Genomic DNA, 27,996 nt, shown 5'->3' with positions numbered 1-27,996 from the left:
ATTTGGAAGTGTTTTATTTTATTTATTTATTTTTTAAACATCTTTATTGGAGTATAATTGCTTTACAATGGTGTGTTAGTTTCTACTGTATAACAAAGTGAATCACTAATACATATACATATATCCCCATATCTCTTCCCTCTTGCGTCTCCCTCCCTCCCACTCTCCCTATCCCACCCCTCTAGGTGGTCACAAAGCACTGAGCTGATCTTCCTGTGCTATGGGGCTGCTTCCCACTTGCTATCTATTTTACATTTGGTCAGGCATTTTTTTCTTGGTGAGATGGTTTAGCTGCATGCAAATAACTCTTCTCAAAGACTGGTGGATAACAAGGAGGAGAAGTTGGCTGTATCCCCAGACACATACTGTGGGAAGATGAAGGCCCCAGTGCTCTAGAGTCTCTTTTCTGTGAATCAACAGGAAAGTTAGATCAGTTGCTTTTAGAAAAAATGGCATTGGTCTGAAATAACTTCTGAAGGGGGAGACTGAGCCTAGAGAAAGTAAATAAGGGAACTGTTATGCAAATATAGGGAGAGTCAAGGCCAAGGGTTAAATCTGCATACATTTATCTTCTTTCTCTAACTTTCATTTGTTTGGAAGTAGGGGGAGGGGGAGATAGCCAGAGATAGCCTTTCCAGACAGAAGGATTTTTAAAGTTTGGAGCTGGCCATTGAAGAAGATTACAGGAAGGTACAAGAATTTAAAGTTGTGGGGAAAGTCATACTCTGGGGTCAAGGACAGATAAGGAGTACAGTGAGGCCAAGGGGAGTCTCATAGTTTAAGAAAAATACAAAATGATGTGGTATAAAGATTTAAATTCTACTATAAATACCTAATGATTACTTAAAATTTAGTTTTTGATAATTTAGTCTTCACAAAGATAACTTTCTAGGTTACAATCATTTTTTGTTTTCTTTCCTAGACAAAATAATTTTAGAGAGTATTTTTCTAGATGCTACCTACAAGTAAATACTTGTTAGCTGCCTTGAGGCGCTCTGGTGAATTCTTTTGGTTTGGCAGTCAGTACCTCAGCTGCAGGCACGTTCCTGTTCCCTTTGGCTAAGTGGAAACTTCGAAAGGTCTGTAGTTTTTGAAACGAGATTGAATTCCTTCAAGTTTGTAACCTAGGACACTTAAGAACTTGGATTTGAGTTCACAGGATGGTTATACATAAAATAAAAGATCAAGTGCTCACAAGGTTAAATTTCCTGAAAGCCTTACTGGATGTAAGACAAAGGCGGGGTATAAAACGAAAATAAAAGTATGCTGAGTTAGAGAGGTCATTCTATCTTACTCTCTGCACTCAAGACTGCTCCTGTCTGCTGACAGAAACAGGTTGGTTTTTTCTTTCTTCTTCCATTCAGACTTGTATATGATTTTTTTTTAAGCCCAAAGGTTTGGTATATTTATGTATGCATAAAAGTTTATATGTGCAGAAAAGAGCTATTTGAAAAGTTATACATGTTAACCTTAAAACAAAAATATGAACATAGCAAGAAGAAAATATTATTTTAATATGATTACTTGCCTATAAAACTTTGTTAATAATAGGTTTTGCTATATCATTTTTTCCTGCTTTGTTTTATTGTTAAATTTTTTTATTCTTATGATAATTACAAAGGCATTTAAATGTGTTTCTATGTTTCTGCCAGAAGGATCACTTCTGCAAATAGTTTCCATTCCTACGCTTATTTATTCATATTTTTAGCATGATTAATTCTTTTAAAATATCTTTCCTTAATATCTTATACTGTTTGGCCATATTATACCTTATCACTGGGTTCAAGATTTGTGTGATAAAAGAGAAGGAAAGAACAAAGTTCCTACCGTATTAATAATTAACATATAAGAAAACGAAGACTAAAGTAGTCTTCCAGATTGGAACTTTTCAAATAACTTTAAGGATAAAGGGAGACAGAAGGGCTAAGGAAAAAGTATAACAAAACTCAGCACTATAATAAAAACACTGAAAGTTATTATTATATATATTTTAAAACTTGTGAATTCTGTGCAAGCTTATCTTAATACTACAGGGTGTTAATAGCCAGTACAGTAGAATAACTTAATGAAGAGACATGAGATTCCTGCAGTATCATCCTTCCATTCTAGAGTAATAGCTTTAAACCTATTGGTAAAACGTTTAGTTTGACAAATATTTGCTGGGCACCTAGAGTGGGCCTGGCACTCTCTTCGGGTATTAATTATAAACATAAATCCAACAGGTCATAGTCTTAGGGAACTTAGAGCACAGAGGGAAAAGGTAGTCTGAGAAACATGTCTTCCATAGGATGGGGTCAGTTCTCTGAGAGATATGCAGATACAGTTATTGGATCGGGAAAGTCTTCTGGAGAGGTGACATCTAAGTTAACTGGGTAGGAACTGGCCCTTCAAGGGAAGGGCAGGAAATAGTCCATCAGATAAAAGAACAGAATGAGTAATGATGTAGACATGTGCTGTAGCATGGTGTGTGCCAGAAAATCGCTGGCAAATCAATATTGTTGCTGTCTACCGTGCAGGGTGCACAGTAGAGAGATGTAGCAGGAACCATGGGTAGGACAACATTATGGAAGGAGCCTTGGGTATCATGGTAAGGAGCTTAGATTGTATCTTTCAGATGAAGGGATGTGTCTTTCAGGTAAGGAGCTAATAAGCAGCAGTGATGGATTGACATTTTAGAGAGAGAGCACTCTGATGGCAGTAAGAAAAATGTTTTGATAAGGAGGTGGTAAGGAGGAATAAGAACAGTAGGACGGGGCTTCCCTGGTGGTGCAGTGGTTGAGAGTCCGCCTGCCGATATAGGGGACACGGGTTTGTGCCCCGGTCCGGGAAGATCCCACAGGCCGCGGAGCGGCTGGGCCCGTTAGCCATGGCCGCTGAGCCTGTGCGTCCGGAGCCTGTGCTCTGCAACGGGAGAGGCCACAACAGTGAGAGGCCAGCGTACCGGAAAAAAAAAAAAAAAGAAGAACAGTAGGATGCCACTTGGGAAGATATTGTAATAGGCCAGGTAATAAGGATGGTTGAATTGTGTGGATGTGTCAAGGAGCACAGATTAAAAGGAAGAGACAGATTTGAGACCTATTTGGGAGGTAAAATCAGAATTTAGGGGCTGACTGGAAATCAGGGATGAAGATAAGAGATAAATCAAGGATGGTACAGGCTGAAGGCTTAGGTGACTAGTGGAACAACAGTGCTACCAAATAGTAGTTTACAATCAGCATGTAGTGACAGGTTTTGGAGGGAAGCTAACTAGAGGAGACTTTGTTTTATAAAAGCCAACCAGTAAAATTAAGTAAAATGCTGAGATAATATATTTAACTTATTTTAAAATAAATTCATAAATATATAAAAATAATATTTTAAATAAATAAAATTATTTTAATTTTAAAATTTAATTTATTGTCAATATACTGCGTAAGAATCACAAAGTTGTATATATAAAAGTTACAGGGTTTAATGATTAATAAAATTCCCCAGGGTATTATTTTTATCTTCCCTCTGTAAATCCCAGCTCCTGTACACAAACTTGTAAAAACAAGGGATGAAAAACTACTCTTGGGGATATATTCCAACGTGGCTTCCATTAAAGAGTTTCAAAGAGTGGCAGATTCAGGCTCACATATGTTATGGCAACAATCTATTCTCTAATAAAAGAATAAAACATATGCTAGATCAAAAGCATTTCCACTTAAGAAATATTAAAATAAATATCCTGTATTCTTTTTGCCATTTAGATTGGAGCCATGGCTTTGGAACACAACCAGTCAACAGATTACTATTATGAGGAAAATGAAATGAATGACACTCATGACTATAGTCAGTATGAAGTGATCTGTATAAAAGAAGAGGTCAGAAAATTTGCAAAAGTTTTCCTGCCTGCCTTCTTCACAATAGCTTTCATCATTGGACTTGCAGGCAATTCTATAATAGTGGCGATTTATGCCCATTACAAAAAGAGGCGAACCAAAACAGATGTGTACATCCTGAATTTGGCAGTGGCAGATTTACTCCTTCTATTCACTCTGCCTTTTTGGGCAGTTAATGCAGTTCATGGGTGGGTTTTAGGGAAAATCATGTGCAAAGTCACTTCAGCCTTGTACACGGTCAACTTTGTCTCTGGAATGCAGTTTCTGGCTTGTATCAGCATAGACAGATATTGGGCAGTAACTAAAGCTCCCAGTCAATCGGGAGTGCAAAAACAATGCTGGCTCATCTGTTCCTGTGTCTGGATGGCTGCCATCTTGCTGAGTATACCTCAGCTGGTTTTTTATACAGTAAATCACAAGGCTAGGTGCATTCCCATCTTTCCATACCACCTAGGAACATCAATGAAAGCATCAATTCAAATGCTGGAAATCTGCGTTGGATTTGTAATACCCTTTCTTATTATGGCAGTGTGCTACTTCATCACAGCAAAGACGCTCATCAAGATGCCAAACACTACAAAATCTCGGCCCCTCAAAATTCTGCTCACAGTGGTCATAGTTTTCCTTGTCACTCAGCTGCCTTATAACATTGTCAAGTTCTGCCAAGCCATAGATATCATCTACTCCCTGATCACCAACTGCGACATGAGCAAACGTATGGATGTTGCCATCCAAATCACAGAGAGCATTGCACTCTTTCACAGCTGCCTCAACCCGGTCCTGTATGTTTTTATGGGAAACTCTTTTAAAATCTACATCATGAAAGTTGCCAAGAAATATGGGTCCTGGAGAAGACAAAGACAAAATGTGGAGGAGATTCCTTTCGATTCTGAAGATGCTACAGAGCCAACCAGTACTTTCAGCATTTAAATATAAAACTGCTCTGTCTCTTGCTTTGATACACATGAATGAGGTTTCTCCCTCAGATCAAACATCTGCATTTCTCTGAAATTCAAATCTCAAACACTGTGGTGGCAACTTATAACAAAGAAGAGGTTAGGGTGGGGAAGGGGAGTGAGGTAGAAGCCAAGAAAAAGAGGAAACAAAAAATAAATGCATAAAACATGGAAATTAAAATTAACAATATAGGAAAATAGTAGTAACAGTCATACATAAGAAAAACACTATAAGTTAGGTCATCTAAAACAGATTATTAAAGAAATTTAAATTAAGGGGCATTTATAATTATTTTAAATTATCTAAATTTTAATATAAGAACAATTTCCCTGCATAATTTTAGTACTTGAATAACTATGCAGCAAAATTCAATGTCTTTTTCTTTTTCTTGTTTCTTAATTTGTAAGAGATTTCATAAAACTCCAGAAAGAATAACAATTGGCAATCAAAAAAAAAAAAGCAAAAACAAAAACAAAAAGCTTTTCTGGCTATTGTAATATATTACTGGTAAGTTTCTAAACATGTAATTTGCTTTTATGATGTCAACTTTCTTTAGTAATAAGCTGGTTATCCTGTTAGATTTATCATTTATACTCTAGAAGCAATCCTCAGACAATCACATTTATCTAGGTTTCAATTTTTATAACTGCCTAAGGGCTCATCCATTTACGTGAGTCAATTACTGAGGGTTGACTAAATAATATATTTTCCTATGTCTAAAGACTTTTTTTTTGGCGGTATGCGGGCCTCTCACTGTTGTGGCCTCTCCCGTTGCGGAGCACAGGCTCCGGACGCGCAGGCTCAGCGGCCATGGCTCACGGGCCCAGCCGCTCCGCGGCACGTGGGATCTTCCCAGACCGGGGCACGAACCCGTGTCCCCTGCATCGGCAGGCGGACTCTCAACCACTGCGCCACCAGGGAAGCCCCAAGACTCTTATTTTTCACTTAAATACTTGTATTTTTAAACAATGAAAATATGTACCACAATAAATTATTTTTAATAGTATGGGCTGCTTATCTCTTTAAAAACAATTATATATAAATTATTATAGTCCATGTAACATGCCCCTATTAAAATTTTTGATATAAATGACAATGGTCAAAAATAGTGTGCACTAATATAAATTTTTTCTCTCACAAACTGTAAAAAAAAAGACGTTTTCTGCTCTTAAATAAACATTGCCCAATCAAGACATTGTTTTAAAATTACTTTTCTTTTTATCAACTATTTCTAAATTTGAAAATGCTTTCAAAGACAGAATTTAAAGAACTGTGGTCATGAAATGAATAACTATGTATCTTATTATTCTAGCACAGTATCTAGCACGAAGAATCAATAGAATACTCACCAGTGCACCACCATTTCTTGCCGTTAATTATATAGCTATCTCCATCTTGCTGGATGCTACATTCAATATTTGTGGCATCACTTGAAGCTACATCGGGCTCTATAAATAAGCAAAGGCTGAATTTACAGGCAGGCAGACACCATTAGTTTACAAAAGACCCTTAGTTAAAGAAATGTGAACTCTTTGAGGACAGAGGCATCTTTGTCTTTTTCATCTTCCTACCCTTCCCCCATTCCCCCTGGTTCTTCTACAACCTACACATAGTAGGTATTCAATAAATGTGCATTGGAAAAATGAATGAATAAATGAAGTATTTAGAACAACTCAAGATAGATCAACTATCTGAATTGTGTTCTTGGTATCCTCAGTGATATATGACTTGGGATACAACTCAATCTTTTCTCCAATCATCAAACGTGCATTAAAAATATCGTTCTTGGTCTTCCCTGGTGGCGCAGTGGTTGAGAGTCCGCCTGCCGACGCAGGGGACGCGGGTTTGTGCCCCGGTCCGGGAAGATCTCACATGCCGCGGAGCGGCTGGGCTCGTGAGTCATGGCCGCTGAGCCTGCGCGTCCGGAGCCTGTGCTCCGCAACGGGAGAGGCCACAACAGCGAGAGGCCCAAGTACAGAAAAAAAAAAAAAAAAATCGTTCTTTACTTCCCACAATGAAAATCTGTACTACATATTTGCAAGCCAGATTTCCCCACCATAGGTTTAGTATCTTAAACAACTTCTTTTTTTTCTTTTTTTTTTAAATTAATTTTTATTGGAGTGTAGTTGATTTACAATGTCGTGTTAGTTTCTGCTGTACAGAAAAGTGAATCATATATCCACTCTTTCTCAGATTCTTTTCCCATATAGGTCATTACAGAGTATTGAGTAGAGTTCCCTGTGCTATACAGTAGGTTTTCAGCAGTTATCTGTTTTATACATAGTAATGTGTATATGTTAATCCCAATCTCCCTATTTATCTCCCCACTCCCTCCCCCGCTTTCCCCCTTGGTAACCATAAATTTGTTTTTGACATCTGTGACTCTATTTCTGTAGTATCTTAAACAACTTCTAACTGCAAATTCCATCAGGAATGCTTTCACCAATCTATTTATTTTGCATTCTATAAAGCTTGCTCAACACTTAATGTCTTCAGAAAGTTTTCCATAGGACACTTTTACAAGACTGCTTTACTGCATTGCATTTTAGAACTTAGAGGCTAGCTCTCAATCATAGTAATCTGCACTTGTTAATGTGCTGCTCTTTTGAATGGATCCTTAAGATATTTTATGTGTTCTCTTTCTAAAACTAGAGACCCTCTTTCTTTAGAAAAGGAGGTGTGTACTCTATTTATTTTGTAATTAATTAGAGCTTTGTAGACAACACAGCATACAGCAGGTATTCAATAAAGGCCTCTTACTGGTTTAAATGGAGATCAGTTTTGCTATTATAAATGTATGCAATGTTAGAGAAGGACAATAAAATCTGGCCAAAATCATGGCCAGATGAAATTGAGTTTAATTCTAAACTCAAATATGGAACAATGATTTTGTCCTTTGAAGAGTGCTTAATTACTGTTTCCTATGTACAAATGCACCAAAACCCATTTTTATTAACATGCTCCTAGTTTAATTACCCTACATGATTATAATTTGAGCTATATGACCAACACTGGTGAAAGTTCTATTTTTCTGGGTTTATGGAAGAGTTGAGTAGTTTTTAAGTGTCAATATAAAATTATCACAAAGATCAATATTTCATACACTAGGGTAAAAAAGATCTTAAACACCCACAGGTGGCAATTTTAGATGCAAGTCAAAAGGTTATAAAACTAGGTTTACTCTGCTGCTAATGCCTAAAGCAGGCTACCAGAAAACATCATCTGGTGTCCTCCCAAAGGGGAGGACAATTTTATTCTGCACATTTAAAAATGCCAAAAATTAAAATTGGGCTCCAACAAACATGTTCACATTTCTGGTCACAGGCAAATTTGCCTGAAACACAGAGCCACATCCCACATTTCTTCAGTTCCTCCATAATAACTGGGACGAGTGGCTGCCCAATGGGAGAATGTGACTGAATTGCTCTTACCTGTCATACAGAAGCAAGAGGCAATGCTCCCTTGAAGAAGAGGCTCAAGCCACTGCTGCTTCTGTTTCTCACTTCCATATAGGTGAAGCACCTCCATGTTCCCTGTGTCTACACGTAATAAGGAAAAGCACTTGTTTTGCATTTAAAAATTTATCAATGTGAAATCCAAACTATATATAGAAAACAGACATGAATCTTTTTAGAGCAAATATTTACTAACAAAAATATTTTGAAACATAACAGACGAGATTGGGTGCATTCAGGGTGGCATGGCCGTAGACTAAACATAATAGTAAATACAATTTACAAGGAAGGTATGTCATAAGTAGTTACAAGTACATGGCATTTGGTGCCTATTTATTCAACTTGTTCTGAATCACAGACACTTGTCTACTTCATCCCAATGAAGCATGGCTCTGAGTTTTAACTCAATTAGGACTGAGGAAAATAATTTACTGGCCTAACCTTTCCCTGCTATCTTGCAAATATACTCTGCTTGGAGTGACTGCAATGCTCTTAGAGAACAATTAACATTACTTATTACTGAGACTCCTGTTCCTCAAACACAGCTTGTGCTTTTTAACTTCCACATGTTTGCTTGGGCCAGGCCTTCTCTCTGGTGAAATTCTACCTGTCACTCCTAAGTAAACTTCTGCTTCTGAGCCATCTCCATTGTGAAGACTCTCCAGCTACCCAATCAGAAATATCTCCTTCCTTTGACCTCACATAGTAATTATTGTCTTTTTACCGCTAACACTGCTCTTACTTTTGTGATCCCATACCACCTAGAAAAGTACTAGGTAATATCTCAAGGATGCTAAACATGGAATCCCTGCCCTGGATAGAAAATGACAATAGATAACTTCAAAGACCCTCTCCAGCCCTCAGAGGGCATTGTGCAATACATGATACACTGCAGTATCACTCTCAGGTGAAAAAGAATGCTTCATGTCTGCTGTGGAGCAAAATGCTCTAGATGCCTTTCTCTGATTTTCATTCCCATCAAATTTCTAAAAATACTCTCTAAAACCTTTCTCTTGAATGCTGATTACTTATAAGATTTTGAGGAAGAATTTTTCAATATCGTCTCTTACAATGATATTAAGGACAGCTATTGAAATGCCTATGAAAATTGAGCTAAGTCTAAGTTAAGTCTCTCAAAACATGTTTGTACTCTGTTCAGGCACTCCTAACAGGGCCCAAGTTATATTAAAATGCACACAATTCCTAGTAGATTAACACAAGCTTAAAATTCTTTTCAACTGAGGGAGAAAATGAGTCTTGAATTATAATTAATGAAGTTCATTGTTTTCTTTGCTTGTTTTAAATCCAGTGTTTCTTGTAGTTTGAATGAGGTAAATATTGAATAAAAACTTTCCAAAAATTAGTTTATTCTGAGAATCTGACAAACCAAAGTTATCATTTATAGGTTCGTTAAAAAAAAAAAAAGCCTAGATAAATTACTTGTACAAAAAAAAAAATTTCCCCCAAATTAGCCTAAAGGCCTCCAAATTTTCTAGTAACGGCTTTAGAATTAAAATGACTATTTTCAACATTCCAATATACAATATTGTATGACTTATTGATGGGCAAAAAAACCAAACCAAAACAAAAGGCAAATCAGAAGACTACATATGTGTCCCATAATATTTTATAACTATTTGGGAAATAATTTGGGTATCTTGAGTAGAAATTCATCTCATATACACTTAAGAAAACTCTTAAGTATTTAATCAACATCAATCATATTCCCTTCTTTATCTGCTTTGTATAAAGCAAAACACAGTGCTCTAAAACACAATAGCCCAAAGGCCTTCATGAATATATCTCCACTACAAAGAGAAAATGCCTAGTTTTCTACCTATGGTTTTATACATCTTGTTTGCTGAGGACAGTTGCTTCTCATACTTTGCTCAAAGAAAATGTATTTCCCTTGCCAATTTTAAAATTTCAGCAGTTTGGTGGTATCATATTATAACCGATAGACTAATGAAATTTTAATACTAGAAAAAAGTCTATGACCATCTAGTGAAAAGTTCATAGGTCAAATGGAAAAATAGCGGCAGAGCTGCATCTGCAATGGATGCCTTCTATAGCATTATTTTTCATATTATGACCCATTAGTTTGTCATAAAATTAATTCAATGGAATATGACTAGCATTCTCTGAGAAATGAAAATAGATCAAAATAGAATACATTAGACTAGACTCAGTGGAAAATATATGAATTCATGTAGTAAGGGAAACTTGTTTCATGAAGCCTTTTTTCAGTAATATATGTCTCTCCCCTCCTCATTTCCATAAATCAATCCATGAACACACACATACAGCTTCATACACTACATATTGGGTCACAATATAAAATGTATCTTACTATGAGTGGCAATAAAAAAGTTTTAAGCAAAAGACTACCAGTCTCTTTCCACAAAATTATGCTACCTATGTAACATGATATAATAGCTACACATAAAGAGATAAAATCTTTAGAAACTCTGTGAATAGATTTATTTACTTTTACAGTAGCCTCATTATTGGATTAAAATGTAGTCATCAGTAAATAGACAAATCAGTGTTTTGAAGAGAGAAAACCATATCTGGGACAAGTTCAACCATTATCAGAGGTTTATGGATTATCTTAATAATTCCCGAGAAATGAGAGTCAAAGTCCAGTGTGGAAACACTTCGAGAAGCAACTAGATTGTGTTTTCTCTGACATCAAACATACCTCTTTTGGGCACTTCCCCGCTTCACTAACTCTTTTTGGGAGGCTTCAGTACCAGGGCCATACAATAAGCACAAAAGGCAAAACGAGGCCTAACTTGTGCAGGGACACTATAGGATATTATACAATTATCCTTCTACTACAAATCAAATACCAGTCCTTGACTGGAAGCATCAAAAATAACCACAGTAACTTTGGGGAAAAAAGACAAAAGACATATCAAGGGTCTACCCTAGACCTACTGAGTCAGCATCTCCAGGGATGAAGCCTGTGAATCCGGATTTTTTCAAAGCTTTTTAGGGGGTTCCTTCTGCAAATTGGGTTTGAAAACACCTTCTAAAGACTACATTCCTGGTTTATTCCTTCCATATTACCTTTTTAAAGAAAAGTTGGCCTCCTTCCCTCATCCTTCCAATTTTTCATGCCAAAGTCCTTGAAGGCATCCTTGACTCCCCCATTAATACCTCATAATCAATCAGGAAATCCTCTTGGCTCTGCCCTCAAAATATATTTAGAATCTTTCCACTTCTCACTCCACTGCTACTCCCTTGAACAAATCCCCATCATCTCTCACCAAGACCATCACAACAAGACTCCCTGCTTACTTCCTTCTCTCCTTTTGTTAATTCTCAACATAGCAGCGAAAGGGATCCTTTTAAAACTGAAGTGACATCTTGTCACTCCTCTGCTCAAATCCCCATTTCACTGAAAGTATAAGCACTCACCTGCCCTATAAGTCCCAACATACAAGGCCCTTTCCTCTCTGATATCTTTTGCTATTCTTTCCCAGCCACACTGACCTCCTTGGCTATTCTTGAAATACACCAGCCACACTCTTGCTTTAGGGCCTTTGCATTTTATGTTCTCTATGCTATGAAAACTCTTCCCCCAGATCTCAGCATGATTAACTCTCTCACCTTCTTTAAGTCTTTACTGAATGTCATTTTCCTAACAAGGCCTATTCTGAGCCTTCCATCTTAAATTGTTATACACATTACCTGTCCCTCAGCACTCCAGAGCTCCCCTACCTTGCCGTTTTTTTTTCCCCAAAGCACTTTTCATCTTCAAACTTACTTATATAATTACTTATTTAATCTAGCTATTGTTTATTTTTGTCTCTCTCTATTAGAATGCTAGCTCCATGAGGCAGGAATCTTTGTGTATTTTATTTCATGATAGTTGCTAAAATAGTGCTTGGCATATAGTAGGCAACTGATAAATAATTGGTGAGTAAATGGAGATATAGTGAGGCTAACCAAAAGATTTAAAACTCTATCCATTCTAACTAACCATAGATATGTTTAATACTGTTAGAAAACTGGAAACCTTATATGGCCAATCCCTTTGGTGGTGACTTCTATTCACTAATACTCTTAATGTAATGATGTTTAATAAAAGAATAATCCAATGAGAACTTTAGGTCCATTTTTTAAAATATTTAAATAAAAGTAACTGAAAGTAAAATTATAGACAAATTTATAAATCAATGACTTTGTGTAGAAAAACTTCCTTGTCATAAAATAGAGAAATTTTAAACACTGCTCAAAATATCTGAGAAAAGTTCTGTTTTTAAATAATGTAGTAACCTGGTGCTTGGCAGTTAAAGACATCTGGAGCAAAAAAGCATTTTCCTGTTTCTTCAGCAATCAAGGCATAGTCTACTTGGCTGAGACCGCTTACAGCTGGCAAAAACAAGTTCCAGAGGCCTTCTGCTTTGGCCATTTCCTGTCAAGGTGATGAATATGCCAGAGTTATCATAATTTATCATGACCTAAAATTATTTATTTTTAAAAGATACTGCTATTTATGCCTTTTGAACTTATGAAATTATTTATTTCATTGTATTCTACAGTGCAAGTAGTTATTAATTCATTATAAATCAACAATTTCTTAACAGTTAAGCTTCCTTAGATTTGGCTGAAAAACCAAATTTGCTTACTTGAGTACTTCTTATTGAATCACAGTGATTATAAAATCTCCTACATCTGAGCATAATTATGCCAAATATACTATTTGTCCATTTCAATTTCTAACATGTGTTAAAATCTGAAAACATGAAATTGAATTAAGCCCATGTGGGAAAAATACCCTGCCTCAACTTCAGTCTCAAGTGAGTAGTGCTGATTGTATTTTTAATTTGAACAGCTGTTAAGAGGCTGTCTTCATCACATACCATACACAACACACTATGTAACCTAATTTGTATATTACAGATTCTATTTTTAACTTTCTTTTTAAAAAGTTATAATTGATATAATTATCCTCTACATATATAACAACAGAAGCAACAACAAACTAAGGTCTCAAAAAATGCCTCTATATAAATTCTCCACTTTTAAGGTTCTCTTATTTTTCTTACCTTGAGTTTATCAATCACTAAAGGTTTTTTCCACTTGTCTACTGAATTTTCATTTTGAACATAGAACTCAATTACCTCCTTAAAGTATAAAAGGAAAAAAGTTCATTAGTTAAAGTTAGAAAAGTAAATAATGCCATAAACTGCTAATATCCAAAGTAAACATGTTTAGGTGACGAAGCTTTTTCAGCTGCTACTGAATCAGTAAAATTTCTTTCTAAGACCAGACACAGAAGTATAAAAAATTCTAGATGTTTGCTCCTCACAAAATTATGCTGCCTCTATATTAGAGGATTAACTTTCAAAATCCTATACCAAGATTTGAGTGTTCCATTTTCAGCAATGTGGCATACTAGATGGTCATAGAATCCCCTCCCAGGATAATACAACTAAAAATGCTGGGTAAAATATTAAAAATAATTTTAAAAATACATGTAGTAATAATACATAGCTATGCTGGAAAGAAAATAAGGAAATTCCTCAGAGGCCAGGAATACAAAAGCCTGACTCTTCAGGTGTGAGTGAGCACTGGAACCAACTTTGTCTGGGGGATGTAGGCTGATCTATGTTCGCCTGGGCCCTAGTTTGCAGTGGGCCACATAGGCAGGGGTCAGGAGGTGAAACCAAATGCCCCACACAAGGCAAGAGGGAGGATCAGAGCTCACCACTTCCCTCCACCAAAGCCAGGATGCCTGATCAGCAAAACCTAACTGGAAAAAAATAGAAAGCAAAACGAAAAACCCACCCCTCAGTGGTAGACCAAGGGAATAAAGGCCATTCACAGGACGGAAGAGAAAAAAGAAACATTTCTAACCTGAGCCTGTCTTCACCCAAGTTTGAGATCTTAATTCACAGACCTATGGGGCCTTAAAATTTTGAGTCAAAAATTAAGTTTACAGTGTTCCTGGTGACAATGCTTGAAAGCACCTGGCAGAAGCAAAAGCAAATTCACTCTGGAGGAAAAGAGCTTTTATAAAAAGTCTTAACTAATCCCTGCAGATAAAATTCCATTCCAAAGAACATGAGTGCAGAATGAAAAAATACTAAACACTCAAGGTAACAAGCCACCATTAGCAAGAATTAACAAAAACAATAGTTCAACAAAACAGAATCACACCTGCAAAGGCCACAGATAGAATAATGATCAAACACAGAATATAAAGTATTTGTGTCCAGTAGATTTAAAAAATAAAGGAAGGAATTAAAAGGATGACAAAGGACTATCAAACTTGGCCAGACAAATTTGAAAAAGAATCGAATGCAACTTGAAGCAAAGTAAAACCATAGTAATTAAACTTAAAAATTAAATGGCAGTGGTTCTCAAACTTTGGTGGCATCAGAATCACTTGGTAAAACACAAAAGCCCAGGCCCTATCCTACTTCAGTGAGTCTACTTTTGTATTTCTATTTCTGTAATCTTAACTAGCTCTCTAGGCAATTCTGACACAATCCAAATAATGAGACCCACTGCTCTATGCAAGGTTGAAAAGTAGATTAGATACAGCCAAAAAAAAAAAAAATAATAAATTGAAAGAAGGATCTGAAGAAATTATTCCTTTCTTGAATGAAGCACAGAAATTCAATAGAAGGAAAATATGAGTGGTTAAAAGATATGATGATACAGAGAGAATCATTACTTCCCTTTTCTCAGGCAAAAAAAGGAAAATAAAAGGAAAAAAAAAAAGGTAAATTTTATTAGCAGATTCTCATTAAAGAAGCTTGATCCAAAAAGAAACATCTGAGTTGTAACAAGGAATAGTAAATAAGATGATAAATACATGAGTAAATAGATATTTAAAAACTAGCCACATAATAACAATAATCTCTAATTTGTGCAACTAAATCAAGATGAACGAAAATATTGGACTATAAGGGTCTTTTGCTATTAAAGCATCTCTGTACTTATTTTCTACACATAGGCTAGTAGAATTACTGAATTAAAGGCTATGAACATTGGCCAAAACTCCAAATTACAACATTATTTTCTAAAATTGTTCCACCAATTTACAGTCATATAAGTAATATGTTAAAATGTTCCTTTTATTGAAGCATGGCTAGTCTAGATTACAGTTATATACATTTTTTCTATTTAAAATTTTTTTTATTGAATATATAAACTATATATTTTTTAAATATATAAACTAAAATGATATGGATGATATAGTGCATTTGTAGATTTCTTTTTTTTTCTTTTTTTACACCTTTATTGGAGTATAATTGCTTTACAATGGTGTGTTAGTTTCTGCTTTATAGAATACAGTTATATTTAGTTAAAACTTCAAGAAGACAAAGGATGGCTCTTTCACAGGCACCAGGATGAATAGCACTTGTCATTCTGTCAGGAAGTCAGTTAAGTTGGAAGATTTCCTGTTTAGGGTTGTTTATTATTTCCATCCCTCACATTACTATGGAAACAGTCAATGCAATTGTGTTTGATAAGATATATGTTACATAATACATGTACAAATTCCCCATCTGTGACTACCTCTCTATGACACTACAGTTCTGAGAAATTAAATTATGCCATTTATATAATTATTTAAAAATTTGTATTATTTAATACTTCCTGTTCTAAAGTCTATCGATTTGGAGATTTGCAAAATCTATTTGTGGTATGGTAGGAGTCAGAATTAAAATAAAATATCTCATTACAAAGAAGCTTTCTTTAATTCTTTAAGTACAAACAAGAGTTTACTGATGAAAAAAGAAAGCAGAAAATATGCTTTGTGCCTGATCAATTCTCCCCAAATATCACCTTTAACATCTAACTTTCTCATTCACTGATTGAGATACTGCTTTGTATTATGTTGGTTCAGAATCTTAAATCTGAGTCTACAAATAATTTTGCAATATAATATGTTTTTTACTTTAAACTTAAGTCAGTTAGAAAAAAAGAAGCAACAGTTCCTCACTAGTATATTTTTAAACTCAGTAGGAAAATATGACTAATGTTATCATTATGTTAAAAGTGTGTTCTCAGATATGTCATGTTGCTAGTTCCTGTTTTACATGCTATTTTATTAGGACTCCTCATCCATTTTAAATAGCAAGAATTGCCCTTTTTTAAAAATTTCTTTCTTTCTTCCAGTTTTATTAAGATATAATTGACATATAGCACTGTATATGTTTAAGGTATAGGGCATAATAATTTGACTTACATACATAATGAAATGATTATCACAATAAGTTTAGTGAATATACATCATCTCATATAGATACAAAATTAAAGAAATAGAAAAAATATTTTTCTTGTGATGAGAACTCATATTTCATATATAACATACAGCAGTGTTAATTATATTTATCATGTTGTATATTACATCCCTAGTATAACTGAAAGTTAAAGGTAGTTTTGACTACCTTCAACCAATTTCCCCTCCTCCCCTGAGGAAGAATTGCCTTTTAACATTTAAATGGATGATGGTTCTGATGTTCTTACTTTATGATATCCAAGGAGTTTCAAAAGGTCATTAGCATAGCATAAACGGACCTTATTTTTTCCCATTATAGAAAATTGGAAAAATACATAAAGTATTAAGAAAAAGTCATCAAGAGTCTTACTAGCTAAAGATATGTACTATCAAGATGTTAGTGTATTATATAATACAATCTTATTTTCTAGATATGACTGTTTTAGTTTTTATATATGTAGTTATAATCATATTGGTTAGAATTTTATAGGCTTTCCCCCCTTCTATTTTGAAAAAGCTAATTACTTTTCAAGTGCATATGTTCATAAACAGGGATTAGTACAGTCCAGAGTCATTCTACAGGATAAAATGTTTTTATGGATGTTAGTACAAGTTTTTAAAGAAAGAAAAAGCTCACATTATTAGATGTAGATATATTCCAGATTTGAAAGATCTGCAGACACAAAATGATTATGGCTTTCCTTGTCACACAAAATGTTGATAATCTTTCCTTTAAAACTAGAGTGCTTTTTTTTATCATAAAGCATTTTCCTTTATTACAAATTCTTTGTAAATATTTTAGTAGCTGCATGATATGAGGTTCAGATGTATCACAATCCAATTTGTAACACCTCTTCTTTGCTACATGCTTCCCTGGATCGCTCATTTACATTTATGAATGAAAGAACATGGCTACTTGGTTTCCTCTCCCAATTTGAGTCTCCTTTGAATAAATCAGGAAGGCTGATAGGAAAGCTGGGGTCTACACCAAACCCACCACTGGAAAAAAAAAAAATGGAGCGGTCTTCCCTGGTGGCGCTGTGGTTGAGAGTCTGCCTGCCGATGCAGGCGACGCGGGTTCGTGCCCTGGTCCGGGAAGATCCCACATGCCGCGGAGCGGCTGGGCCCGTGAGCCATGGCCACTGAGCCCGCGCATCCGGAGCCTGTGCTCCGCAATGGGAGAGGCCACAACAGTGAGAGGCCCGCATACAGCAAAAAAAAAAAAAAAGAAAAAAAATGGAGAGAAACTGTCATTTGAAACCCTGGCTTCTTTGAAACACATCATATGCTTTTTTAGAGTACTCTGGCAGCCTTTTTCCTGGGGCAAACACCATTGCTACCCAGGAGTGTTAGAAACCAACTCAAGCAGGCCACCTATTACAGGTTAATTCTTAAATCAAACATCTTGATTTCTCTTCCTCTTCTCATTCTTGCTCTCCACAACAGGCAATCATAGGGGACTCCATTGTAAAAAAAAAAAAAAAGTTACCACCTGAGTTACAGTCAGTCCTCTCTTACTTAGAAATTCTTCTGAGATGTGGTAAGGTTTTTTCTTTGGTATGATCCACTCTGCTTCCCAAATCCTTTTCCATTCTCTTTTCAAAACCTTTAGTCCTGCGATGTGTACTTTGTTTTTGTGCTTTTACCAATTCCATTTTTAAAAAAATTTCTTTATTGTTAATTCAAGAGGATTTTATTTGTGTGAGGGGAGGTAAATGCTGATTTCAGTCTGCCATCTTGAACTCAAAGTGTTGCATTTTCTTTTTAACACCCAAAAGTTCAGAATTTTGTTTTTAAAAAATATTTTAATTTTATACTGGAGTATAGTTGATTTACAATGTTGTGTCAGTTTCAGGTGTGCAGCAAAGTGATTCAGTTATACATATATATATACTCTTTTTCAGATTCCTTTCCCATATTGGTTATTACAGAGTACTGAGTAGAGTTCCATGTGCTATACAGTAGGTCCTTGTTGATTATCTATTTTATATATAGTATATTTTATATATATAAATTTTTATAATAATTTTTATCTTTTCTTCACAGCATTTATCATCTCTTAATGTCTTTCTTTCATGCTAAAGTATAAGCTCTGTAGAAGCATAAGCCCTGTCTTCTTATTCTTCCTTTTACTTTCAATGGCCTAACCCATTATTAGGTACCTAATAATTATTTGTTAACTGAATGAATGAATGTGTCACATAACTTGTCTACTCTCAGTGAATTTACTGAAACTTAACACCTTAAAATAGTAGCTTGTGGGGGGAGTGATGGTAGTATCTGTGAACAGCTTGAAATGATATACAAAATTTTCTGGGTATGCCTCTCTTGTTTATCCTACAGTTCTCAATTTTCAAAGGGGCCCATTAAAGAAAAAAAAGGCTGAAAGTCACTGCCTTAGGAAAAGACCCCCAAAGTAGCATTTTACTCTAAAATATTTAAATATCTCAACTTTGTAAACTGCTAATTCCCTCTAACTTAATTTTAATTCCAAAGATTTATCTGTGGCATTCCCTTGGCATATTTTAGAAGCTTGGAATTTCTCAGGATCAGGTTCTGCAGCAGTTCAGTGCTAAGGTGAGAAGGGGCATCTAGGTAAGGATTGACTGCAAAGAAATGATACCATGGTACTCCTAGAAGCAGAGATAACAGAAGTAATTCTTCAATAGTCTTGGAGCACAAATACATTCTGTTTATAGAATACTTACCTTTTCAGCTGGGAGGATGTGTTGTTTCATGAACTGCTTCACCCTAGTAAGAACTTCGTGGCCTGTCCTAGTCTGTACAAACAATTGTCTGGTAGTATCAGTCTGTGGAAGTGCAGTACTGAAAGTTCTTTATAAAAAAAAGTTACAAAGATGTGCAAAACCATTATTATAGATTTCTGAATAGAATGTAATGTCTTCCCCCAGTTTCCCAAAAACATCTCTCAGAAGAAGTTTCCATATTTTGGAGTTTTTGTCTTTCATGTTATGGAAGGAATGCAGAATCACTTTATTTTAAACATTAAACTTTAGTGCTTAAAGCACTTTTTGGAGAAAACATAAGCCTGGCATGACCTCAATCAATGGGAGTTTAAAATCTATATTGAAGCCACATATCAGAATCTCTAAACAAGAAGGCAAAGAAATAGAATACAAATTTAATAATTACTCTTAGTATATGCCTCACAAATACAACTGCTGGATATCATTATAAACAAGACCTTTAAAGATCATTATGAAAAGCAGCATCATCATTTGTCATGTTGTGGAGATTACAAACATTCGTGTATGAGATGAACTGTAAAACACAACTGTCCTAATGATATGCCATGGATACTTGTGGCTTGGGCAGAATTTCCAGGGACAGCATCATCCGTGCATTCAGTAAGTGCTATATATCACACTGTTTTTTTCTGTTTGTTTCTTTTAAATTTTGCTTTATATTGGAGGATAGTTGATTTACAACATTTACAATGTTTCAGGTATACAGCAAAGTGATTCAGTTATACATATACATATAGCTATTCTTTTTCAGATTCTTTTCCCATATAGGTTATTACAGAGTATTGAGTGGAGTTCCCTGTGATATATGGTAGGTCCTTGTTGATTATCTATTTTATATATAGTAGTGTGTATATGTTAATCTCAACCCCCTAATTTATTTCTCCCCTCCATCACACCTGTTAGATGGCAGTGTGTTTGGAGAAAGTGTATTAGATGTCTCAAAAGTGCTCCACTAATGGAGATATGAATTTCAAAGACTCTTATGAAATGTCTGAATACAGTTTCATGCAATGTCATGGTGGAAGAGAGCAACATTTCTAAACTTAATAAATCATCTTATATAATACATAACTTTAAACAGGTATATGTAAATATCAATATCTTAAAGGTTTATACATTCAAATTACAAAAAAACCCACAAACCTCTTTTAATCATTAAATGGGTATTTTCTTTAAATCTGAGGTCAATTTATTTTCAAGCATAAAAGAGATTTACTAAAAAATTTTTTACCATGATTGGCAGCAGCAATTCTGGTGTTGTAAGCAATAAAAACAATCCCTATCCCCCTAAAGTTTATGACCTTCACATAGCTAATAAAGGCTCTAATTTGAGTTAGCCACAGAATCTATATTTTCTTACCTTTTTGAGAGTTGTAATCCAGTTTCTGCCAGAGGTTGCACAATATTGGCAAACTGAAAGCTACTTTCAGATGCATTATTTCCCAGAAGATATCTACTATATATTCCCTATAAGTAAATTAATACAAAGTGATTAAAATTCATGGAAAACTATTCTTCAACTATCCAGTCTTTCCACAGTTTCCCAGCTACGTGAATCACTAAACTTACAAGGTACTAAGATATAAATCAGACTATCAGTTCTATTAATTTACATGGAGGCATAATTATACCACTCCAAGTTAAAGAATTACACTTGTATCATTTGGTTAACATACTCTCATCATAACAGAATTATAACTGGAAATCAAACCAAACTTTAAAATGAGTTTAGCAGTTACTAAAGATACCAAATTGGCAAGTCATATCACCTCTAAAGATCATTGCTCTCCCTACACAGTGGAGAAAAATCTAAAGAAACTAAAATAAAATTAAAAACTATAAAACCAAAGAGAAGGCAATGAGAGACTTCTAAGAATATTTTATCTCATTTTTTGGACCCCTAATTTAGGTGAAACTATTCTCCGTTGAACAGTGTTAGCTGAATGCTCATCTGTTTTTCTTTGTTAATTCTCCATGTTCTGTGTTTCCAACATAATATACTCTCCTGTTCCCTGTCCCAAACACAATCAACTGAATTTCATTAGTTTATTTCTTTATATAATTCTTTGTACAATAAAACACTGTAGCAGTCTTTCCGTCATTTCCAATTTCACATTTCTAGTTAGAATGGAATGTTCATGATCATCTCTAAGGCTACTAACTACACAGTTTATGACATACATATTAATTTCGATCGTAAACCATGTCAAGCTTTTATTTGAAATGAAAATACATTTTAAATTCAAAGCCTATCTGTTATCTCACTTTGGAAATTGACAGATATAGAAACATACCATAAACCCTATTTTGAGAAATGTATCCAATCAACATGATTAACTAATATGATTAATATGATTCTAAACTACAGGATGAGATGTAAGACAACTATTTCCTAGACATTTCAGTTATTGGAGGACAGCATGAACTCTGAGGACAGGGAAAAATAACCATAATTTTCGTTAATCCTTCTTTTCCCATTCTTTTTTGTTTCTAAAATCTCTTATTTACTTGTTCTTCCTCCAAGCCCTAACCCCTTACCAGAGATGAAGCATCTCAATTTCTTAAAAAAACTAAGACTCAAAGTATAAGGGAGCTGACTTAGTATAATGAAGAATGCAATTGTCTAAACTGTAAATTTAAAAAACTGAATTTATGTTCAGTTTTCTCTCAAAATTTATCACATAACTATCACATTATTAGAAAATGGAAAATGGACAATTAATTATGTGTTTGAGTGAGCTTATCTACTCACTCAAACACATAATTAAGCGGCTCTGTATGCTAGGTACTGTGCTGGCTTTGGGAAATACAATGATAATTCCTTCATCATCAGCCCTGATTAATAGGGTTTTATAATCTGAATCAGATATCATATAAGGAGTTTAACTCTTTCTTATATTGGATATTCAGGAAATAACCAATTCTCACATGCTTTTTCTGTTTTTGTTATTATGTCTTTCTCTCTCCCTTCTTCCATCTTTTTCGTTTATTATACCAAAAAGTGATACCACATTTTGCTACTCAAATTTTTCCCTTGCCAAATTCCTATTCTGTAAACTCTGGATTTCTGTTTTATCCATGTCTGGTATTTGTTATTATGGAAACTAAATTGATCTAAAGATAAGAATATAAGAGAATACCCTGGTGGTCCAATGGTTATTAGGACTCTGTGCTTTCAGTGCCAGAGGTCCGGGTTCAATCCTTGGTAGGGGAACTAAGATCCCACAAGCTGAGCCATTATGTGGCCAAAAAGAAAAAAAAAAAAAAAAAGGAATATAAAACCCCCAAAGACCAAAAATATTGTCAACAGTACATCAATAATGGTGAAACACATGTTAAAAAATTAATTACCTGTGCTATTCCAGCAATTTTAAAATATGAAAGGGCAAGAAAGAAATTCCAGTTAGGAAGATTAGAATTAATTCCCCTGCAGCGGCAATATATTGAAATCAGTTCTTCCATTGATGGTACCCCTATAAAAACAGTATATACTATAAACTTTAATAAGAATGTCATGGTGAATATTTTAAAATGTCATATTGCATATAAATATAAAACTGAACATGAAATTAATCCATATAACAAAACATTAATCCATATAACACAACATTATAATCTATATAATTATAATAATTAAAATATTAACTATAATATAATATAATCTTATAATATATTATTACTTATATTACTTATATATAGTATAAATTATATTATATAATATAAATAATGTATTATATTATTAATTATATATAATAAAATATAATATTATAATTAAAACATTATTATCCATATAATTATAATCCATATAACAAAATATGCTCTAAATGTTGATTTCCAAAAGAACATTATATACAAATGATTATATTTTGTAACAAATTACTAGAAGTGGAATGATACATTCAAAAAAATCGATAGAATAAAATGATTTAAAAACATTTCAAGAAACAAAAGCTATTTATCTAAGATTGCAATATAATCTTTTTATTAATTATGAAGCAAAATGAATATAATTTTATATTAATAGCAGTTTAGGCAACACTATGTTTTCATACCTATGTTTTCTTGCAAATGAGGACTTTGACTTAACAATGGAATGGTCCTTGGCCAAAAGTAGAACATAGAGAGATGAGCCAAGTCTGACAGAGGATGACCAATGGTTGAAAGCTCCCAATCTAGTACAGCTACAACTCGAGACTGTAATTAAAAATAAAAAGGTTTTAATATAGTAAATCCAAAACAACTAAAATAAGGAGATGAATGAAATAGAATATAATGAAAATCATATTTTCCATCAAAAGCAAATGTGAGGCTGTAGTTTGCAGTCTTTACCCACAGCGGCACATTTCATTTATCAAATAGAGCCAAGTCCCCTTGTTCCATTGCTGGCCAACAGCTCTGCATTTTACTTTACACAGCCTTAACATGTCTACTAATGAACGGAGGCAAAAGCAGTTGAAAAGTTTCAACTGGGAGTAACTATAGTAAAGAAGAAATTCTAACAATTACTTATAATTTAAGAATCTATTCTCTGGTAATGAATCTTACAACATAACAAATATTACACTCTTATGACAATAGTAATTTTTTAAAGTAAGTTATTTCATGCTATAGATATAAAACTATAATTGTTATAAAAGATGCTGTTTGTTTTATGAATACAAAATCCACCATTATATAGCAACATGATAAAAGAGTTGTGTAATTTGGAACCAATAACACGGAAAGCTTTCCTCATTCTATTTTGTAACAATATGTATCAAGGGACTATATAGCTTTATGTTAAGAACACAGGACATTCAACTGCAAATACAAGGGGAAAAGGCAATTTGTAAAATAATATGCATAGTATGATCCTATTTGTTTAAATAAAAAGGGTACAAATGAATACACAAAGTTGAAAGAATATACACCAAACTGATAGCAATGGCTATGGTTACTTCAAGGGACTAAGGCAGGAGGGATGGAATATGGGAGGAGACACTCCATTGGAAGGTTCTGTACGGGAGAAGTGATATGATAGGATTTGTATTTTAAGGTCACTCTAGCTGCTATGTTTTGAATAGACTGTAGGGGAGGCAATGAGGAGGCTGTTGCAATAATCTAGAGAAGGTTATCTAAGCCAGATAAAACAGCAAAGCTCACTTAGGCAATGCAAGTTACTGGGTTTCATGCCTTTATGTAACTTTGTGTGTGCTTGCACCTCCCTTGCTTCTCTCATACATTTGAACACATTATTGTATCTTAAAGGAAAAATGTGGTCTTCGGAATCACAGACCTGTATTCAAGTCCTAGCTCCACCATTTACTGGCTGTGTAATTCTGGACAAGCTAGTTAACCTTTCTGATTCTCAATTTTTGCAGCCATAACATACACCTCTTGCATAGAGTTAGTGTGAAGATGAAATAAGAGCAGGTAACATGTCCATTTTGTTTACCAGTGTCTAGCTGCGAAGTACCTGACATACAGTAGGTGGCCAAAATGTATTTATTCAATGAATAAGTACAGAGCCTGGCATATAGCAGGCAATAAAAAATTTACCATTATGACTATGGGAAAAATTGATCACTGCTTCCTCTATGATTTGACTTAATAAGACTTTTTATGGTTGTGGTTATATTGAATTATAAGTTACTATATATGCTAGATTTGTTAAATTTGCTTAAAAAAGGGATTGGACGCATTTTTCTCTATACCATTCTGTTTGTTTCTGTGCTCTTGACGTCCAAAGAAAAGAAGATGATATACTTAATTATGCTATAAATGTTTAGCTTTTTTTAATTGAAAATTTTCCCTGGAGTTAAGTTTCAAGAAATCTGAAACATTTTAAAAGTAATTACCCACAAAGCTATAAAACAATAGCCAGTGAGAAAAGCTGATGGGTCATCAAATTATCAATTAGTATAAATTAATTAGCCATGGTTTATTAGAATCCTGTCTATTCCTGTTTGTGTACAGAGCTATGAAAAGCATAGCATAACTTCTAGTGGATGAGGTGAACATTTACTAATTCATTTTGCTGCTAAAGAACTTAAAATGATTTCTGAGAGTTTTTTTGAAACCTCAGCACAACTGAAGCTTTTCATTTTGTTGATTATCTTCTACCTTGAGTTTTATTTTCTAGGTATGCTTTTTGCCGTATTGAATTTTTTAAAAAATTTTAAATTTATTTTTGGCTGTGTTGGGTCTTCGTTCTGCACACTGCCTTTCTCTAGTTGTGGTGAGTGGGGGCTACTCTTCATTGTGGTGCGTGGGCTTCTCATCACAGTGGCTTCTCTTGTTGTGGAGCGCGGGCTCTAGGCACACAGGCTTCAGTAGTTGTGGCATGCGGGCTCAGTAGTTGTGGCACACGGGCCCTAGAGCACACAGGCTTTAGTAGTTGTGGTGCACAGTCTCAGTAGTTGTGGCTCACAGGCTCTAGAGCGCAGGCTCAGTAGTTGTGGTGCACGGGCTTAGTTGCTCCGCGGCACGTGGGATCTTCCTGGACCAGGGATCAAACCCATGTCCTCTGCACTGGCAGGCTGAATCTTAACCACTGCTCCACCAGGGAAGTCCCTTGAATTTTATTAATATGTATGTATATTACCTTTTCAAAACAAAAGAAACACATGCAATACAGTAGGACTGACAATAGATGAAGGAGGTAGGAAAAAATATAATAATTTTTAATAAAGTGATAAAGCTAAGAGTAGGTCATTACATAAAATTAAATGTCACAGGTCATATTGATATATAGTTTTTAGTGTTGACAGCAGAATTTGCTCTGAGTTTTCTATGGACAAAATAAAGTATGAAGCATAATCAGTCACAATGTTTATAGTGCATGTAGATTAAAAACAAACCAGCTGCACCTGGATTGCTTCCAAGTGCCCATCAACAGATGATTGGGTTAAGAGGATGTGGTATATATACAATGGAATATTACTCAGCCGTAATAAAGAATGAAATATTGCCATTTGCAGCAACATGGATGGACCTAGAGAATATTATGCTTAGTGAAATAAGTCAGACAGAGAAAGACAAATACTGTATGATATCATTTACATGTGGAATCTAAAATATAATACAAATGAATGCATAGGCAAAATAGAAACAGACTCACAGATATAGAAAACAAACTTGTGGTTACAAAGGTGAAAGGGGAGGGGACAGGGACAAATTAGGGGTATGGGATTAACAGATACAAACTACTATATATAAAACAGATAAGCAACAAGGATATATTGTATTGCACAGGGAATTATACCCATTATCTTATAATGACCTATAATGGAGTATAATCTGCAAAAACCCTGAATGACAATGCTTTACACCTGAAACTGAAACTAACATTATATTACAAATCAACTGTACTTCAAAACAAAGCAAAAAAACCCAGCTGCTCAAGAGTGACAATTTTCATGGAGATCAGTCAAGACAGCAGAGTAGAAAGACCATGAGTTCACCTCCTCTCAGGAGCACACCAAAATAACAACTATAAGCAGAACAACCATCAATGAAAAAGACCAGAACCAACCAGAAAAGATCTTCTACAACTAAAAACATAAAGAAGGAACCACAATGGGGTGGGTAGGACAGGTGGACTCACAATATAGTCAAGGCCCATAACCCAAGGTGGATGACCCACAAACTGGAGAATAATTACACTGCAGAGGTTTTCCCACAGGAGTGAGAGGTCTGAGCCCCACGTTGGGCTCCCCATTCTGGGGGTCCTGCATCAGGAAGATGAGCCCCCAGTGCATTTGGCTTTGAAGGCTAGTGGTGCTTAATTGTGGGAGTCCCAAAGGATTGGGGGAAACAGAGACTTCACTCTTAAAGGGTGCACAAAAAATCTCACACACTGCAGGACCCAAAATAAAAGCCATAATTTGATCGGAGCCTGGGACAGACCTACCTGTTGATCTTGGAGAGTCTCCCAGAGAGGCAGGAGGCAACTGCAGCTCACCCTGGGGCCACAGACACTGGTGGCAGCCATTCTTGGGAGCTCCTTCTACCATGTGGACATTGGTGTTGGCAGGCACCATTGTGGAATCCTCCCTCTGGCTTATTACCCCCAGGACCCAGCCCTGCCCTGGCCCAACAGCCTGCAGTCACCAGTGCTGGGGCGCCTCAAGCCAAGCAACTAACTTGGCAAGGACACAGCCCCACCCATCAGCAGACAGGCTGCCTTAAGACCCCCTAAAGCCCACAGCTGCCTCTGGATGTGGCCCTGCCTACCAGAGGGCCCAGGACCTAGTTCCAGCCACCAGTATGCAGGGACCAGATGCAAGAAAACCACAATCCAGCAGCCTGCAGACACAGCCCATCTACCAACAGGCCAGAGACCCTGCCCTGGGACAAGCCTGGCCCCAGCCCTGCTCACTAGCAGGCTAATTCAAGCTTCTGGACACCCCAGACCCTGTGTCAGAAACCCACCCCCCACCAGCAGCAATCTGATACCATCTCTGGAATCCCTGGACCCTGCAACCAACTCCAGGACCTTCTCTGCCTGCCAGTAGTCCGGAAGTAACCCCAGGACCTGGCTTCACCCACGAGGAAGGTGGGCAACAACCATGGAGTCTTCTGGACCCTGACTCTGCCAACCAGTGAGCCAGCACTAGCCCTGGGGCCCCCTGGGCTAGTTCTTCAGTCAGCGGCCTTGTGACCCAGCCCCGCCAACCAGCAGCCGGCAGCCTCCACACAAGGCAGAGCCTAGCAACCAACCAGACTGG

At 35.6% G+C, this 27,996-nt stretch overlaps 2 protein-coding genes across 4 annotated transcripts in view; one reads left to right on the top strand and one right to left on the bottom strand.

The window, feature by feature from the left end:
* ACAD11 (acyl-CoA dehydrogenase family member 11) overlaps window positions 1-27,996 on the bottom strand; it is an 88,633-nt gene that overhangs the window by 32,142 nt on the left and 28,495 nt on the right. For all 3 annotated transcript variants that reach the window (XM_082839225.1, XM_082839226.1, XM_082839227.1), the window contains exons 6-13: window positions 23,341-23,482; window positions 22,640-22,761; window positions 20,649-20,755; window positions 19,229-19,355; window positions 13,333-13,410; window positions 12,560-12,698; window positions 8,252-8,359; window positions 6,170-6,268 (exon numbers count right to left, since the gene is read on the bottom strand). In XM_082839225.1, coding sequence (XP_082695351.1) covers window positions 6,170-6,268; window positions 8,252-8,359; window positions 12,560-12,698; window positions 13,333-13,410; window positions 19,229-19,355; window positions 20,649-20,755; window positions 22,640-22,761; window positions 23,341-23,482 — 922 coding nt within the window. The remainder of the gene's footprint in view (window positions 1-6,169; window positions 6,269-8,251; window positions 8,360-12,559; window positions 12,699-13,332; window positions 13,411-19,228; window positions 19,356-20,648; window positions 20,756-22,639; window positions 22,762-23,340; window positions 23,483-27,996) is intronic.
* Window positions 3,484-4,793, top strand: ACKR4 (atypical chemokine receptor 4; the record flags this gene model as incomplete). Its single annotated transcript, XM_082839234.1, has 1 exon — window positions 3,484-4,793. Exon 1 carries the CDS (start codon window positions 3,741-3,743, stop codon window positions 4,791-4,793), a length of 1,053 nt encoding a protein of 350 aa, XP_082695360.1. The 5' UTR covers window positions 3,484-3,740.

This window comes from Leucopleurus acutus (assembly GCF_964270905.1).
Source record: "Leucopleurus acutus genome assembly, chromosome: 5".
Lineage (NCBI taxonomy): Eukaryota > Metazoa > Chordata > Mammalia > Artiodactyla > Delphinidae > Leucopleurus > Leucopleurus acutus.
The sequence above is the reverse complement of the archived record's forward strand: the minus strand, read 5'-3'. Positions and strand labels throughout refer to the sequence as shown.